General features: G+C 45.2%; 1 protein-coding gene across 8 annotated transcripts in view; it reads left to right on the forward strand.

Moving 5' to 3' along the window:
• Dppa3 (developmental pluripotency-associated 3) overlaps positions 1–18,146 on the forward strand; it is a 40,894-nt gene extending 22,748 nt beyond the window's left edge. For 4 of the 8 annotated variants that reach the window (XM_087656986.1, XM_087656987.1, XM_087656988.1 and 1 more), the window contains 3 exons: positions 16,840–17,078; positions 17,535–17,570; positions 17,802–18,146. In XM_087656986.1, the coding sequence (XP_087513112.1) occupies positions 16,872–17,078; positions 17,535–17,570; positions 17,802–17,900 (342 nt within the window). In that variant the 5' untranslated portion in view covers positions 16,840–16,871 and the 3' untranslated portion in view covers positions 17,901–18,146. 8 annotated transcript variants of the gene reach the window in all.
• The last annotated feature ends 381 nt before the right edge of the window (positions 18,147–18,527 follow it).

The raw sequence follows: 18,527 nt of genomic DNA on the forward strand, positions 1-18,527 counted from the left end.
ACATGCTAGGCAAACAGTCCGCTCACTCCTAGCCTAGAATCCTTCCTTCCTCCCTCCCTCCCTCTCTCCTTCCTTTCTTTTCTTTCTTTCCTTTTGAAGAAATAAAGTTTCATGGATGTGAAAAACAAAGCTGGAAAACAAGGTTTTGAGAAATGCATCTGGTGGTCAGGATGCCTACGACAAACTTGTGACCTTTCTGAGAGATACATCTGACGTCAGGATGCCCAGTGATATGATAAAGTTTTGGTGATCAAGATATTGAGGGGACTGGAGAGGTGGCTCAGCGGTTAAGAGCACTGACTGCTCTTCCAGAGGTCCTGAGTTCAATTCCCTGCAACCACATGGTGGCTCACAACCATCTGTAAAGGGGTCCGATGCCCTCTTCTGGTCTGAAAACAGCTACCGTGTACTTGTATACATAAAATAAATAAATGTTTTTTAAAAAAAGATATTGAGGCAATCTGACTAAGCTAATTAAGACAAAACAAAAACAACTGTTATCCCTACCCCTCCCTGTGGTAAATTCCAAGAACAACAAGATGTCATCCTCACCCACTAAGAGACACACCAACTTAGCCCTTTCCCAGTGATTCTCCAAGGCTAGGTACGGGGGATGGAGTAGGAAAGTGACTCATTGAGCCAAGAACATTCCCTTGAGCAGGCCAGCCAATACCTGACCAGATCCTTTGTCCTGTGTACCACCAATGAGAATGGGCCAGCTAACCCTGTTGCTGAAGTCTGCCCTCTGTAACGAATAAAAGTTGTGTGCTTTTTGGGTTCGGGGTTGCCTCTCCCTGCATGGATGAGTAAGCCCACGTACATGGATTAAAAACCTTATACCCTCATGCTGTTGCAGCAATCACTCTGTCAATCTGCGCTCTGTGGGTGGCGCTCCTGAGGTAACCCACTACTGGGTCTTACCACACTTTCTTTTCTTGTTTGCTTGCATGCTTCCCTTCCCCCGCCCTCTCAGAAATGGTGTTTTGCAGGATGATGTAATTACAAATCAGGAAACTGACATAGGAGAATAAGAATATGGGGTTAGGGATTTAGCTCAGTGGTAGAGAGCGCTTGCCTAGGAAGCGCAAGGCCCTGGGTTCGGTCCCCAGCTCTGAAAAAAAAAAAAAATATATATATATATATAAGACTAGGGGAATGGGGGGATGGCTCCGCAGTTGAGAGCACTGACTGCTCTTCCAGAGGCCCTGAGTTCAAATCCTAGGCACCACATGGTGGCTCACAACCATCTGTAATGAGATCTGATGCTCTCTTCTGTTGTGTCTGAAGACAGCTACAGTGTACTTTAATAAATAAGTAAGTAAATAAATAAACAAATATTTAAAAAAATAAACACTAGCTGGCAGTGTTGCTCAGTGGTGGATTCTCAAGATCTTGCTAAATTCCAAACAAAGTCCCAACATTAAAAAAAAATGTGGGGGGAGGGGGATGTTTGCCCGGAAACCGGGAAAGGGAATAACACTCGAAATGTATATAAGAAATACTCAAGTTAATAAAAAAAAAAAAAAAAAAAGTGTTTTAACCAGGCCTAGTGATTACAGCCCTACAATTCCAACTGCTCAGGAGGCTGAAACAGGAGGATAAAAACCTCAAAACCTACCTGAGCTACTAAGTTCCTGGCAACCCAGGCCGCAGAATGAGAGCCTGTCTCAATAGATCCAACAAGGAAGCCCACATCCCTCTTCTAGATTTCAGTGTCTACCCGCATCCTTCTTGACTAGGGTCAGAGTCCTGGGGTGAGCTCTGGTCCCATCCCGTAACACCTGTACAGCACTCGAGTCTTCATTTCCTCTCTCACTGAGTGTTGTCTCAACTAAAGCTAAAACCAATACATTTGCCTCAGAAATGTGTTGAGGGGCTCAGTCTGAGGTCCATAGGTTGGGATCGCTCTGTCTGAAGGAACTTGGTACAGAAAAGCACAGAATCATTGACAGGGTAAAAGGGAGGTGTGGGAGAACTGGATACTGCACCACACCGGTCATCCCAACACTTGGGAGGCATAGGCAGGCAAATCGTGAGTTCAAGGCTATCCTCTGCTACCTAGCAAGTTGTCTCAACACAGCAAGACACACATTGAAGGGTGTTGTTGCTGCTTTGTTTTGTTGGTTGGCCTTTTTGTTTTGTTTCAAAACAGGGTTTCTCTGTAACAGCCCTGGCTATCCCAGAATTCACCTTGTAGACCAGGCTGCCCTTGATCTCACAGAGATCTGCCTGCCTTTGCCTCCTGAGTGCTGAGATTATAGATGTGCCCTTTTTTTATTTTGTTTCTCTTTTTTTTTCTTTAGATAGGATCTTCTTACATAGCCGTAGCTTTAAGACTTGTTTATTTTATGTATACAAGTGTTGTCTGCCTGTATGTCTGTCAAAAGAGGTCAGAAGAAGGCATCATACGCCCTGGAACTAAAGTTATGGATGGTTGTGAACCGCCATGCGGGTTCTGGGAACCAAATGGGGTCTTCTACAGGAACAAGTGTTCTTAATCTTGGGCCATCGCCCCCTCACCTTCCTGGTACTTTTGGTGTGGTCCAGGCTAACTTCTGACTTCTGGTGATGGTCTTGTCTCTGCCTTCCGGGTACTGGGATTTGTGTGCACTGCCACCCCAGGGAATTTCTGACTTTGACCCCCCCCCAAAATTGACTAGAAAGACTCTCAAACCTCATTAAAAGGCTGCCTCATCTAAACTGCCAGGCAGTTCATTCATTGGTAGAGGGTTTGCCTGGTGTATGCAAGGCCCTAGGTCTGACCACCTTTACTGCAAAAATGACTGGACAGTCTGCCCCCAAGACACTGCTCTTGCGTGGATTTTGAAACTGGAATGTTAACATTTTGAACTATTTTATTATATTATAAGAACTTGTTTCCCTTCAAGGGGGAGAAAATGCTGCTTTTAACACTTATTGACTTCTGGCCACAGAATAGAATAGCACCTCTTCAGTGGGGCCGCAAGGATTCGGATCTGGCCTCCAGCCCTCCCCCCCCCCCCCCCCCCCCCCGCCTCACTGTGGGGGTGGAGCTTAGACAGAATGCTAACACTATGGATCCCACTGACAGCATCTAAGTATCACCTCTTGGTGCCTTGATGCCATCTCACTCAGTTTTCTTTGTTTATTGTTTCTCTACGTAGTTGAGGTTGCCCTGGAACTGATGGTACTAACGCTTCAAGTCTAAAATACCGGGATTACCGGCCTGCACTACTATGTAATAATTTTTTATATTTTTTTTCTTTTTTCTTTTTTTTCGGAGCTGGGGACTGAACCCAGGGCCTTGCGCTTGCTAGGCAAGATCTACCACTGAGCTAAATCCCCAACCCCTATATTTTATTTTTTTAGAAATTCGTTGCCCGTTTTCTTCTATTACTAGTTTTTTGTTTTGCTTTTTTTTTTCAACTGAGTGAGGGGGATGCTTGTAATCTAGCATTCGAGAGGAAAGACAATTCAGGAGTTTAAAGCCAGACAAATTCAAGGCAAGCCACCATAAGAACTTACTTCAAAACAACAATAAAAACACTTCAAGCAGGGGCAGGAGAAATGGCTCAGTCGCTGAGAGCATTTGTTGCTTTTACTGAGGACCGGATTCAATTTCCAACACCCCACATGTTGGCTCACAACAGTCAGTGACTCCAGTTCCAGGGGATCTGGCCCCCTCTTCTGGGACCTGTGGGAACTACATGAACGTGGTACACATTCAGGCAAAACACTCATACTCAAAAAATTAACAATAAGTAAGCAATTCGTTTTTAAAAAGAGCATTTGTAGGGGTTGGGGATTTAGCTCAGTGGTAGAGCGCTTGCCTAGCAACCGCAAGGCCCTGGGTTCAGTCCCCAGCTCCGAAAAAAAGAAAAAAAAAAAGAGCATTTGCTAATGATGAGGACTTGGATTCAGTTCCCTGTACCCACACAGTAACTGACAACTGGCTGTCGTTCCAGTTTCAGGGAATCTGACTCTTGTGCTGCCCGCCCTGGGTGCGGCACATAAAAACATCTATGCATATAACGTAAAATTTTCTTTAAATTATATATAGGTTAGTATGTAGCTAGGTGGAGAATCTCACCTGGCTCTCACATCCCTGAGGGTATGTAGACAGTATGTAAGTAACCTTAAACACTCGCTTACTATGTAAGCTAATTTAACTACATATGTGTGTCATGTGTGTATGTGCATGGATGTACATGAGCACATGCACAGTGTGTGTGTGTGTGTGTGTGTGTGTGTGTGTGTGTGTGTGGTGTGGTGTGTATGGTGTGTATCCTCTTGCCTTCTACTATGTGAGCTCCAGCAATGAGACTCCAGTGTCAGGCTTTGAGGCAAGTGCTTTTACCCACTAACCTCTTTCTCCAGCTGTATAAAGTTTAAAATAAATATGCCAGGGTAGTGCCACAGGCCTTTAATGCAGCACTAGAGGCAGAGGCATGCAGCTTTCTGTGAGTTTGAGGCCAGTCTGGTCTCCAGAGTGAGTTCCAGGACAACCAAGGCTAACAGAGAAATCCTGCCTCACAAAAACCAAGTGAAACCAAAAAATTTAGACGAACATACCCTCTGCCTCCACAGTGCGGGCACTAAAGGCATGTGTCACCACCTGTCAGCTACAGTTGTGTTTTGATTTGCTTTGTTCCCCCTCTGTGCTGAGACTCAAACCCTCAGCTAGCAGCAATTTCCTGTTCTGTTCAATAATTTACCCAGCTGACCCCCTACTGATCTGGATTGTGTATTGCGGTGTCAGTTTTTGTTTTGTTGTATTTATTTATTTATTTATTTATTTATTTATTTATTTATTTATTTAGTTTTGTTTTTTGAAACAGCCTGTTACTATGTAGCCCAGACTGGCCTGGAAACCCTGTGTAGACCAGAGACCTCAAACTTCAGCTGTCGTCCTCCTGCCTTGGCTTCCTGAGTTGCTGGGATCCCAAGTGTGTCGGGCTATGTTGACGTGCACTGGCACCTGCACCTGCACCTGCACCTGCACCTGCACCTGCACCTGCACTTGCACCTGCACCCGCACCTGCACCCACACCTTCACAAGCCACTGTTCTTCCTCTGTTTATTCATCTTCTCTTGCATGGGGGAAAGCCTGAGAAAATGTATTGTTATGTCCTAGTCTATTCCAGTAACTGTGGTTCTTCCTTCCTTCTTTCCTCTCTCTTCTTTTTTTCCTTTAGTTCTTTTTTTTAAAGAGATTTATTTGTTTTATGTATGTGAGTACACTGTAGCTGCCTTCAGACACACCAGAAGAGGGCATCAGATCTCATTACAGATGGTTGTGAGCCACCATGTGGTTGCTGGGAATTGAACTCAGGACCTCTGGAAGAGCAGTCAGTGAGTGCTCTTAACCACTGAGCCATCTCTCCAGCCCTTAGTGCGCGCTCTCTCTCTTCTTCTCTCTCTCTCTCTCCCTCCCTCCCTCTTTTTTCTTTTTTTCTTTTTCTTTCTTTCTTTTTTTGAGACAGGGTTTCTCTGTTCTGTGTAGTCCTGGCTATTCTGGAACTCATTCTCTATATAAAACAGACTGGCCTTGAACTCATAGGTATCTTCCTGCCCCTCTCTCCCGAGTGCTAGAGTTAGAGGCAAGAGCCATCATGGCTGGCATTTATTTTATTTTATTATTTTATTTTATGTGTATAGGTGTTTGTTTTGCCTGCAAATATGTCTATGTGCCATATGTATACAGTGCCTATAGATCCTGGAAGAGCGCATTATAGCCCCTGAACTGGAGTTACAGTAGATTGTGAGCTGAACCTTAGTCCTCTGGAAGAACAGCCCGTGTTCTTAAACTGCAGAGACAGCTGCCCATCACCACTGATGGCCCCACACTCACTGAGATCCGGCTGTCTGCTTCCAGAGCGCATGTGCCTTTAATCTCACCTAGCTACAATATAGCTGGGTTTTTGGGGGTTTTTTTGGTTTTGTTTTTGTTTTTTACTTCACGTGTGTCTGTATGTACATGTGTGTGGGTGCTCAAGGGGGCCAGAGTAGGGCACTGGACCCCCTGCACTGCAGTTACAGACAGCTGTGAGTGGGCGCTGGAAACCAAACCCCGTCCTCTGGGAAAGCAACTGCTGAGATCCTAGAAGTAGTTTCTTAAGTGGCTATTTAAATTTTATGTAGCCAAGGATAACCTTGAACTCCAGATTGTCCTGCCTCTCCCTGCAAAGCACTGGGATTGTAGACTGTGTTGTGATGGCACTCCCAGATAGTCATTGTGTTTCAAATGATTGGATTTTTAGAAAGAAATCTCCACAGAGTAACCTCAGAATTAAGGGGAAAATGGTTTTTTGGTTTTTTGATTTGGTTGTTTGTTTGTTTTGTCTTTGTGTTCTTATGTTGGTTAGGGATGGAAGTCAGGCCTTAGCTATGTCAGGCAAGCGCTTTGGTACTGCGTTAAAACCCAGCCCAAGAACATTTTGTGGTATAAAAGAGACTCCGAGGGCCTGCAGGCTAGGTCTCAGCAAACTCAGGGCACACAGAACAGTCGACGGGGGATCCCGCTTTAGTGGCGGGTGAGTGTGTTTCAGCCTGAAGCTTCCTCAGATGGTACTCCTGCCCTGTGGCATGTGATGGATTCCGGGTACTGCTGCTGGCCCAAAACCACAGCAAGCATGAGAGGCTCAGTGCCAGTGGTCTTGACTCTTGCTGTCATGAAGTCCGAATTGGACCTCTTCCAGGACCTCTGGAATGAGATTCACCGATGCGGTAATCAATATAAAAGCAAGAGGAGTTTAATCACCCCGACATGTCGGAGTCCTCCCACTTCAAAGGGAGACGACCCTGAGCAGACTCTAACAGGGGATTTTATACAATTGTAAACAATTGGGGCAGAATTCAAACAATTGGGGCAGAATTTGCACAATGGCAACTAGGCTGGGTACTATGCCCAGTAACTTTCTGATTGGACTCAGTGTACTGTTCAAGACCTTCCCAAGGGAGGATCTGTTAGAAGCCGCAGGCAGCTTTGTGTGACTTTGGTTTGCAGCTGTTCCAGGAACTAAACCAGCATTTTTCTTCCTGGAAGGGAGGGGTCCTTGTGCTTGGAAGTTTGTGGTGTGGTTTTTCTGTGTATCCCTCATTGTCCTGGAACTCACTTTGTAGACAAGGCTAGCCTCAAACCCAGAGTTCCATTTGCACCACAATGCCCAGCTATTAATTGATTGACTGATTGATTAGTCATTGTTCTGTAGCTCAAGCTGGTCTCTCTTGAGCACTGGGATCACAGGACTATGTCACTGTCACCATACCCATCTCCCATCTTTCTCTGATGCCTGCATCTACCTAATGGAAGCTTTACCCCAGCTCTCACTCAGGCAGTCCCCAGTCAATGCCTTTGTGCATGTTCTCTTGGCCATTTGAATGTTAAGTAAGAGTGTCTGAATCAATTCTCTTCAGGATAACAAGCTTAGACTGAAGACTAACAATAAGATATTGTTTAGCTGTCTACACTGCCAGCCAGGCCTGGTGCTACTGAACTAGAACACCAGCACTATGGAGACAAAGGCTAGAGTATGGACCACTTAAGGCCAGCCTGGGCTACAGTTGTCAAATGTTGCTTTAGGAAAAAAGGCCAGACTGGTGAAGGGGGCACACCCCTTTAATCCCAGCACTGGGGAAACAGAGGCCCGAGTAAGGGATCTAAGGACACGACAAAGAAGTTTGACTGCAAAAAACTTCTTTCTTCTGGCCTGGTTCCACTCCCTGTTAGTAGTTTTCCTCAGTAGATAGCCCATGGCTCTGGCATCTCAAATATCTTGGGGGTCTGCAAGGCAACTTCAACATTACAGCTTCTTGTTCCAATATCTGGGATCCACACATGATCTTCTAGGCTTCTCCTATGGGCCGGCATCACTTCTCCAGCTCTGCCCTCTGCAGCACTCAAGCTCAGGTTGATCCACTCCACTGCTGCTGCTGTTCTTGGTGAGCATCCCATGGTACTGGCATCTCCAGTACACTGGGGTCTTCTGCTGCAGCTAGGCTTCACCAGTAGCCTCTCATAGGCTCTCTTCATGGTGTCAAGCTTCAACTACTTTGCATGATCCCTTCAGTCCTGGGTTGTCAACTACAACTGAGGCTGCACCTTCACCAACGGCCTTCCCTGGCCTCTCACAGTGCCCAGCCTCAGCTGCTCTTCATGACCCTTCATGCCTTCAAAACCAGTACCACCTGAGTGACTCTTACACATCACCAAGTCCAGCTGCAGTACAAGGTACACCCTTGGCTATCTCTGGAACACAACTTCTTTGTGCTCTCAGAAGATTTCACCTCAGTGATGCTGGTCTCTCTTTTTTTTTTTTTTTTTCCAGAGCTGGGGAACCGAACCCAGGGCCTTGCGCTTGCTAGGCAAGCGCTCTACCGCTGAGCTAAATCCCCAAACCCTGCTGGTCTCTTCTTAATCACAGTTAATTTCTTAGCTCCAGCTAACCAGCATCAATTGCCCCAGTGGTCCCTTCTGTCCTTGATTCTAAAGCCAGCGCCTCATGGTGGAATCTGCCAAGTTCTGCTGCTTGCTGGGGCTGGAGCATGGCCCCTCTTATTCTAAGGCCAGCTTTCTCTTTACCAACTCCCTTACTGCCTAAACTTGCCGGTCCTGGAACTTGCTCTGTAGAGATCCGCACGGCTCTGTCTCCTGGGATTAAAATTATGTACCACCACGCCTGGATCTATGCTTTTTTCCGCCTAGAACCAGCTCTGTCCTAAGATGACCTTGAATTCAGAGATCTGCTTGGCTTTACTTCCCAGAATTAAAGGTGTGTACCACCGTGCCGGGATCTAAATTTAGCTGGGTGGGATCTTGCTCCAAAGCTCCACACCCTTATTCCCGTTATCTCCTAGAACACAAGATTCAGCTCCATGTCACTTCCTGGTGCCCCTTTAATACTTAAACCACATATTTTGTATTTTTTCCTTTCTCAGCCTGCTATGCTTGTTCAAAATGCTCTTCATGAGACTTAAACAGAGAGCAGTGTCTCTGCTGGGCTTTTTTGAGACTTCCTTTGTCAATGCAATTTATATAAATCTCTTTACCTTAGCCTCAGGTAGACTCTAAAGACAAGGGCAAAAAGTGCTACATTCTCCTTTTTTTAAGATTTATTTATTTTACATATTTGAGTACACTATAGCTGTCTTCAGACACACCAGAAGAGGGCATCAGATCAATGGGATTACAGATGGTTGTGAGCCACCATGTGGTTGCTGGGATTTGAACTCAGGGCCTCTGAAAGAGCAGTCAGTGCTCTTAACCACTGAGCCATCTCTCCAGCCCAGCAGCTACATTCTTCCCCAAATTATTACAAGAACAGTCTCTCTGTCACATATTAAAATTTGTCCCTTCTGAAACCCGTAGAGCCAGGCTGCCACAGTTCAAATCACCCTCAGCAACGAAGTCTTCCATATTCCTACCACAATGGCCCATTAAGCCCCACTTAACGAATCCCAGCTTCTGTCTTAGGGTTTTACCGCTGTGAACAGACATCATGAGCAAGGCAAGACTTATAACGATACCATTTAATTGGGGCTGCCTTACAGGTTCAGAGGTTCAGTCCATTATCATCAAGGCAGGAGCATGGCAGTGTCCAGGCAGGCATGGTACAGGAGAGGCTGAGACTTCTGTGTACATCTTCATCTAAAGGCCGGTAGAAGACTGGACCTCACTTTGTAGACCAGGCTGGCCTCCCGAACTCAGAGACCCACCTGCCTCTGCCTCCTGAGTACTGGGATTAAAGGCAATTTGCTGAGAGATTAAAGTTGGCAAGAGCTACATAACAAGACCCTGTCTCAAAAAGCCAAAAGCTAAAAAGAACACACATGATGCACATGCATTTACACACGCGCACACACACACCCTAGTTAAGTAACCAGCAGTTACTGTAATTATAAATACCGCTGTGGTGCCATGGAGACGAAAGCACAGATGGGGAACTCCAGTCAGAATTTGAATTCTGTGCTGGGTATGGAGGCACATGCTTTAATCCCAGCACTTGGTGGCAAAGGCGGGCAATTCAAGGCCAACCGGGTCTACATGGTGAGTTCCAGGGCTACACAGCGAGAGACTCCCTTAAGAAAATAAATTTGACTTCTTCAAATATAGAGTTGTAAAGCAGTTTCCATCCAGTCAGATCTTGGCCTTTTAATTCCAAAGAGCAGAGCCAATAACACCAGAAATCTTTTAGTCAAAGGAAGAGCTTATTCAGTAGTGGAAGAAGCACAAGAATGAGAAGTCAGGCTGTCAGGCAGGCCACACCTCCCTCCTATCCCTCCCTTCCACCGGGTCCCTGCAGCAGGTGAAGAGAGAAGTAAGGAGGATCACGTGGGTAGAAAGTGACTTTTCCGGGAAGAAGCCTTTATGGCTGCAAGAGTTCTACCTACCTCTTTCTTCGTGAACATGCTTGCCTAGGTCCCTGGATCACTATGGAAACTCTAAGCTGTCATGGCATTGGTAGGTGAGACATTGAACCTGCAGAAGTAGTGTAGTAAAGGGGCAGGCCTGGTGCACTTGTACAATCTCAGCTCTGCATGAAAGGTCAAGGGTTCAAATCCAACCTGGATCACACAGCAAGAACCTGCCTCAGAAACAATTCAAAACAAATAAACCTATAGGGCAGCATCCAAAGATGGTGGCCAGCTGGGTCTGAAACTGGCTGCCTCTGTTGGGTTTAACACTTTCACAGAGGCTCACTATCCTGAGGTTAAACCAGACATTTTAGTCTGTGGGTTGGTTATACGAGAGTGCTTTGATCAGGGTACAAGAAAAGAGGTCAGAGGAGAATTGAGGAATGGAGAGATTTGGGAGGCTGCGTGGCTCAGGGTTAGGCTAACAGGGCTGTGTGCAAGACATTAGCAACTGTTGATATTTCTAAGGGATACTGTTCAGCTGCATGGAAAGAAGGAAAAACACAGTGGTTCACTGAATCCAAGTGAAGAGGAAGGAAATCTGAACCATGAAGTCTGGTTAAATCTTTCCTCAGCTGAGTTAACAAACCACTGTAGAAATGATCTACATAGAGACAATATCCTTTCCTTTTTAAACTGGGAAGTTCCAAAATAGAATGTTAATATAACAAAGAATCTAGTGTGTGACCCAGGCATTTAATCTTCAGCCTATCTCAAGTGTAAAGCTCTCATGGGAAGACTTTTAAGGACACAAATACTAACTGTTCTCATCTCTCCCAAGACCCACCTTAAGATTTCTTGGACTGTATGACAGGTGGCTGTTTGAGATTCAGGCTAACCTGGTCTACATAGTGGACTCCTGATATTGTAATTGGTGCCAAGGGGTCAGAAGCGGACACTGGATCCTCTACAACTGGCCTACATGGTTGTGAGCCACCGTGCTGGGAACCTAACCAGATTCTCTGAAAGAGTAATAAATGCTCTTACGTACTTAGTTCTCTCTCCAGGGCCCTATGTTACCTTATTGACCAGTCATCAGTTCAAAAACTGCCATGTGCCCTCATTTCCTAAAGAAAATCTCCTTAGATAAGAATACTTCCTTAAGGGTTGGGGATTTAGCTCAGTGGTAGAGCGCTTGCCTAGGAAGCGCAAGGCCCTGGGTTCGGTCCCCAGCTCCGGAAAAAAAAAAAAAAAAAAAAAAAAAGAATACTTCCTTAAATACTTCTTCAGATAAGAAAAATTTGGCCAGGTGGGGCACATGCCTTTACATTCTGCACTGGGGACGCAGTGGCAGTCAGATCTCTGAATTCCAGGCCAGCCAGAACTATGTACAGTGAGACCCCATCGGAAAACAAAAAAAGATAATAACTCTGTCCTGGTGGCCCTTGCTTATAATACCTGTACCAGGGAGGGTCAAAAGATCAAGGTTATTCTCCGTTCCAGGTCAGCATGGATTACAGGAGACCTGGTCTCAGAAAACTAGAGTCTTAGAATCCTCCATGATCTGTGTCCTGGTTTGCTAGATGTAGGGCTTCTCAGCCCTGTGTCCCCACAGCCTTGCTAAGTCTTCTCCATCACCGTGGCCTGTACCTTCCTAAATCAGGACCAACGAAGGTGACCTTCAAGAAAAACACAAACCTCTCCTGTGTCTTTCTTTCTGAGTACCTTTCTTTCTCTTAACCGTCATGCTTTAGCCTATAGTAAAATATCTTCTTTTACCCTCAAATCTGCAAGATATAACAACGATGGGGCTTAGTGCTTAAAGCACAGGGCAAGAGCTCTACTCCCTGAAACTCTAGCTAGAGATCAGAAACCCTCTCCTGGCTCCGTACACGGGATCCATACACTCTCACACGAATGGATACATACACACAAATACATAAATTTTTTAAAAAGTTTTAAACGTATGCGCTCACATGAGACAAGATGTTACGTCCTTAGATTTCCTCCTCTGCCTTCCTGGTAGCATAGAAGCAAACTGCCTTTACATGTAATTTAGCAAGTGCAGATTCATCCCCATCATGTTGTATGTGTCATATAAGAAAAATAAACATGGGGCCAGGAGTCAGAGGTGAACGCAGCTGCTGTAAACCTGAGTTCAATTTCTGGGCCCCATTGGATATATATATATATTATATATATATAATATATATATTATATATATATAAATTTTAAGGATATAAAAACATAAAGATACCATGAATTGGACAGGTTACAGCATCTCAGGGGTGTTCCTTTGCTCGTTTGCTTTTGCAGGGCTGGGACCACAAGCTAAGGCCCCATGCCTACTGGACAAATTCCATACAACCATTCAAGAGTCTGCCAGCACCGTCCGTTGGATTTTCTCCAACTTCTGCACTGGAATTCTCAGACTCTGAAGGGAAGAAATCCTTCAGGTAACAACAGTTGAGAGTAGGTCCAAGGTGCTATAAAAAGCAGTGTGTGCTCCTTAAACTCCAGCACGGGCAGGAAGTATCTATTAGCCACTTGAAACTGGCCTGGAATCCTGTCTAGGACTCCTGAGTGTTGTGTCTCAGAATTTACATTTTTTAAAAGATTTATTTATTTATTTAACATATGTGAGTACACTGTAGCTGTCTTCTGACACACCAGAAGAGGGCATCGGATCCCTATTACAGACGGTTGTGAGCCACCGTGTGGTTGCTGGGAATTGAACTCAGGACCTCTGGAAGAGCAGTCAGTGATCCTAACCACTGAGCCATCTCTCCAGCTCAGAATTTACATCTTAATAAGATCCATCCGGTCTGTCAGAGCTTGTCTTCAAATTTGCACATCAAAGAAAATAGCTGGGGTCTGCTGTTAAAGTCTGGAAACAATGGCTGAAAATCACAAGAATTAAGTTATAAAAAATGGCTAGCATCCTGATCCCATATCGCTTGCACTCCTATGATCCCAGGCCTGTGGGAGGCAGAGGCAGGGGGATTCCTACAACTTCAAAGTCAGGCTGTTGATTTCCAGGCCACCTGAAGTGACATAGTCTAAATTTAGATCTTGTCTAAATTGTTGGACTGGGGAGATAGCAATTTATAAAGTTAAATTTACTATTTATTGATTCCTTTCTCCCTCTTGAAAAGTCTCACATAGTAGCCATGGCTGACCTAGAACTCAGAGGCCCTCCTGCTTCAGCCCCCTGGATGTTGTGATTATAGGTGTGAGCCAGCTTGCCCAACCAGAGTTCATTTTAGATGCTCAGAAATGTCTATACCCGGTGTATGGCCCACGCCTGAAATGACCAGGGCAGGTGTAGACTGACTTAGGATCCAAAGTTCCAAAGTGCAGAGGTAGGCAGATAGATATTTGAGTTGAAGGCTGGCCTGGTCTACATTGTGAGTTCCTGGGCAGCCAGGTCTGCACTGTCTGGAAAAACAAAACAAAACAAACGAAAATTCCAGGCCACCAACTGGGAGATGAGAGGGTGTTGTCTCTTTTTTTAAAAAGGCGTGGGGATGGTGTTGGAAGTTTTATAATCCTAGCATTTTGAAGTCAAAGACAGGGCCTTTGGAGTGGGGAGCCTTTTCAGGTTGAGGCCAGCCTGGGCTACATAGTAAGTTCTTGAACAGCCAAGACTACATACATAGAGTCTCAAAGAGTTAGATACTCTTAAATGGGTTGTCTAGAAATGCCCCACAGATATATATCCTTAAATTCCATGCTTAAACATATACCATAAAATATCCACCTACTTAAGTATGTGTAACAACTATATCTTTATTTAGTAGCATTTAAAGTGAAATAGTTTTCAAAGGTTTAAGACGAAGCAGGCAAAGGAAACGTTCTAGTTAGCTTAATTAGTAATTAACTGGCAGCTGGAGGGGAACTGCCTGTCTATTCTAGAGCATTTAAACCCAGTTCACCGGTCACTAGCCATCTCCAAAGATGTAATAAACAAAGTAATAAACAAAACAAAACAAAATCCCTGATATTTCAGTAAACCAAGATTAACTCAAGATAAAATCTTCAGTCTTCTTTTTTTTTCATTTTGGGACTAGAACTGGTTTAGAACTCAGCGATCCACCTGCCTCAGCCTCCCGAGAGCCGGGATTAAAGGTGGGTGCCACTACTCCCAGAGTTTTTGAGCAGGGTTAGTATTAACGTAGAGCTGACTGAATGGTAATCCTGCAGCAAAAAGGCTCAGCCTTTAACTCAGGTGGATCCTGTAATCACTGCCTCATTAGCATTAAAGTACCCTGGAGGGTTGGTTTACGCACTATAAAAGGAGACCAGACCTCACTTGTGACTCGCTTCAGTTTCTGCTGTGTTGGGCCAGAGTTTAGGTCTTTCTAAAGATTAGCTAGCAATTTTGTTCGGAGCTAGCTTTGGAGGTTTCTGCCCACCGCCATGGACGAGCCATCCGAGAAAGTCGACCCAGTCGTGAACCCAGAAACTCAGATGTATGATGGATCTCAGAGGGAAGATGAAGGGGACTCACCGGATGATTCAGGTAGACCCGCCTTCTGCCTTCCCGGTCGGGGTTTTGGGAAGCCCGGCGGCCCTCTCTTCTCACCTTGCTCCACTAGCACGCGGCTGTTTTCACTGAGCCCAGCACTGGCTAAGTGGAGCACCAGGAGTTTCAGGCTATCCTTCAGAGGGCAAGGTGTAGTCAATGGTGGGCTACAGGAGACCCTCTCTCTCCGTGAGTACAGAGAGGCAAACCCAAGCCAGACAGGGGTGATGGTTAGGAACATACCTTCGTCGGGGAGAAAATACCGGTTCATATAGGAATAAGAGGAACCAGGAGGTAGTTAAGGCTGTGGTGTCTGGTTGCGGGGTTTTTGACTCTCAACAACCACGTTCGGAACGTGCTGAGTTTTTATGATGGTGTAGAATTTCCTTATCAGCAATTGGTCTCCGCGGTGTTTCTTTTTCTTTTTTAATTTTTTAAGTATAATTTGGTGTTTGAAGCAACTGTACTTGGACTAGAACTCCCTATGTAATCCAGAATGGAATCCCAAATCCTAGGATTAAAGGTTTTAGTGGGCTGCAGTGTTGGGTGGGGGTTGTTTTGATTACGTTGTAGCCCAGGCTGGGCTCAATCTCAATCCTCCTGCCTCTGCCTTCTAAACGCTAGGATTAAAAGTGCTGCGCCATGATCCTGCTGTAGCTTTTTATTTATTTATTTATTTATTTATTTTGGCTCTTTTTTTTGGAGCTGGGGACCGAACCGAGGGCCTTGTGCTTCCTAGGCAAGCGATCTACCACTGAGCTAAATCCCCAACCCCAGTGTAGCTTTATTTTTAAGAACAGGAGTCTTGTTTCTCAAAACAGTTTCTCTGTAGCCCTGGTTGTCCTGGAACTCCGTAAACCAGGCTGGTTTGGGACTCTGCCTTTAAAACACTGGGACTAAAGGCGGTACCACCTCCGTGGGCTACACCGGAATCTTTTAAGCTTCATTTGAACCGAGGCTTTTTCTTTTTCTCACCCACTTTCTGGAAGCGATTTTCCTGCTAAATTTCCATTCCTGGTAAATGACTCTGAGGGGAAATAGGAACCCAGAATAGATTGAGCCGGGGGCTACCTGGGACCCCGCACTCCCCACCCCCCAGCCGCTGTTGAAGCTCTTTGCCTGAGGGGCCTCCGGGTTTGATACCTCCTAGCACTCCGGGCTGAGGGCGTGGCTCGGGAGGAGCCATTCCTTTGGAGAGGAAAACAACTGCTGGCCTTGAATCTGCCCTAATACCTGACAGTTACATGGGACCTCCTTATTTCCACAGGATTCTTTAGTCTTTGTTTGGGAGATTTTCAAATCTTGAGACTGCTCAACCCTTCCTGGCCTAACACTCACTAGGCCAGGCTAGACCCAAATTCTGTCAACCCCTTCTGTGTCCAAAACGGTGGGTGGCTAGCTGGCTCACCCTTGGTGTCACTTTGCTTTAACATTCGGAAAAGTTGTGGTAAGTTTCCTGTATAAAATAGGACCATCTACTGGGTGTGGTCCCATGTAAAGCAAGGTTGGTTTCCCAAAATACCCTGTTTACATAGATGTCCGGAAGCATTGGAGCAGGTCAATTAGATTTAGGTGGAAACAGCCTGTTTTTGGAAAGCTTTCCAGGGCGGAAAATGAACCCAGAGGCACTATTGGGCAAGCCCTCCGGCTAAGCAGCACAATTGGCTGCAGGGGTCTCTGGAAGAGGTGTGAGACAAGAGAGAATATGCAGGTTTCAGGACCTCTGAACTAGAGTTAGGCTGCTGTAACATTGTAACATTGCTGTAAGCAGAACAGCCCATGGTAAGAAGCTCAGTGGATCTCTACAAACACTAGGATATCTGCTCAGGGTTTATGACCAGGCCCTGTGCATATGGTTTGCTTCTTGTTGGCCCCTCTCTTGAAGAGGGGTGGTTATCGGTACACTTCCTTGTTTCTCTGGGGTATTACCTTGCAAAATGCAAAATGATATACTTCACTAATGTCTCCATCTTCTGTTTCAGAAATCCTACAACCAGAAACACTAGTAAAGGTCATGAAAAAGCTAACCCTGAACCCCAGTGCCAAGCCGACAAAATATCATCGTCGTCAAAGGGTTCGTCTCCAGGTTAAGAGCCAGCCTGTGGAGAACAGAAGTGAAAGAATCATGAGGGAAGTTCAAAGCGCCTTTCCCAGGAGAAGGGTCCGCACACTGTTGTCCGTGCTGAAAGACCCCATAGCAAGGATGAGAAGATTTGTTCGGGTGAGTTGCGTTTGTGGGCGGGGCTTAGATCTAAGAGCAACTCTAGCCTCAGGAATGGCACCTAGGTTAAACAGGGAATGTAGACAAGGGTAGTGACTACCTGTGATTCCCAGCTCAAGAAAACAAGCTCCAAGGCTATCCTCTACTGCGCAGTCTGAAGCTGGCCAGAGCTATATGCAAATTGATAAGTCAGTATAACATTTATTTTTGGATTTTCAGACTCCCTCCCCATAGTCCAAACTGGCCCTCCAGTTCAGTCCACGGTCCTGCTTCTTCCCCGGTGCTAGGCTTTTGAGTGATAAGGCTGACTTAGACTGGATCTCAGAGCTGAAGTGGACCTGTTAGTCTTTGTAGACCAGGCTGGGGTGGTTTCTGCTTTCTCAGCGCCTAGCTCACATAGTAGGCATTTTAACTTTGTCTTAATAGTCTTGAGTAATTTTGTTTTTTCTCTTGAAGATTGAGCAGAGACAAAGACAGCTTGAAGGAAATGAGGTAAATGCATATGGATGGGTAGGGTGTCTATGGATGGGTAGGGTGTCTTGTTTTTACTCTTTCCTTAGACAAGGAGTGTGTATGTGGAGAGTTACCTTCTCAACACAGGGAATCTGGTTATTAAAGCAGTACTTTAAAAATAAATAAAATAAATAAAATAAAAATAAAGCAGTAGAAGGGGATTTACATTTCTTTTGAGTTGCAATATCCTGATTAACATTTTTCTTTCAGAGACGAGATGAGCCATTCAGATGTCTCTGCACTTTCTGCCATTATCAGAGATGGGATCCTTCTGAGAATGCTAAAATCGGGCAGAACCAGAAGAATTAGGGCAGTTTGAATTGTACACCGTCCTTGCCGTTAACGGTGCCATGCAGCAGATGTGAAAGCTGTTTTTTTGTTTAAGATTAAACTTTTCTTGGTGCTGGGGAAATCTCTTCTAATTGCTAACCTTTAAATTATATAGGATGTGTGACATTTGGATTCATGGGAATGACAGATTTACCCAAGAATTGAGCATGAGTCAAAGCCTGGTAGTTTGATTTAAAGGTAATTGGAATAAATCTTTTTATTTTAGATTTTCTAGTTTGCAGAGAAATTTGTAATAAAGGCAAATTTGTTATCTTTAATAAATACAGAACAGATTAGAATGAGCCATTGGAGATGGGGGACTCGTTTTTTACAGGTGCATGTGTGGGTGTGTGATGTTCAGAGTTCAATGTGTGCTACCCTGTATTTCTGCTTGAGGCAAGGTCTCCATGAGGCCTAGCTGGTCTAACTCCTGGTCCTGCCTCTTGTTTTCCCCTGAGTTTTGACACCATAGGCTTGTCGGCAAGATCTGGAAGAGGCTTGATGTTTGTGTTTGTGCTGTGTAATAAACAATTGGTTGACATATTCCTAAAGTGTGGCACTGTATTGACCTGTCTGTCTCATGAGGAAGATAATGACTGGAGCATA

This window comes from Rattus norvegicus, chromosome 4 (assembly GCF_021556685.1).
Source record: "Rattus norvegicus strain SHRSP/BbbUtx chromosome 4, alternate assembly SHRSP_T2T, whole genome shotgun sequence".
Classification (NCBI taxonomy): Eukaryota; Metazoa; Chordata; class Mammalia; order Rodentia; family Muridae; genus Rattus; species Rattus norvegicus.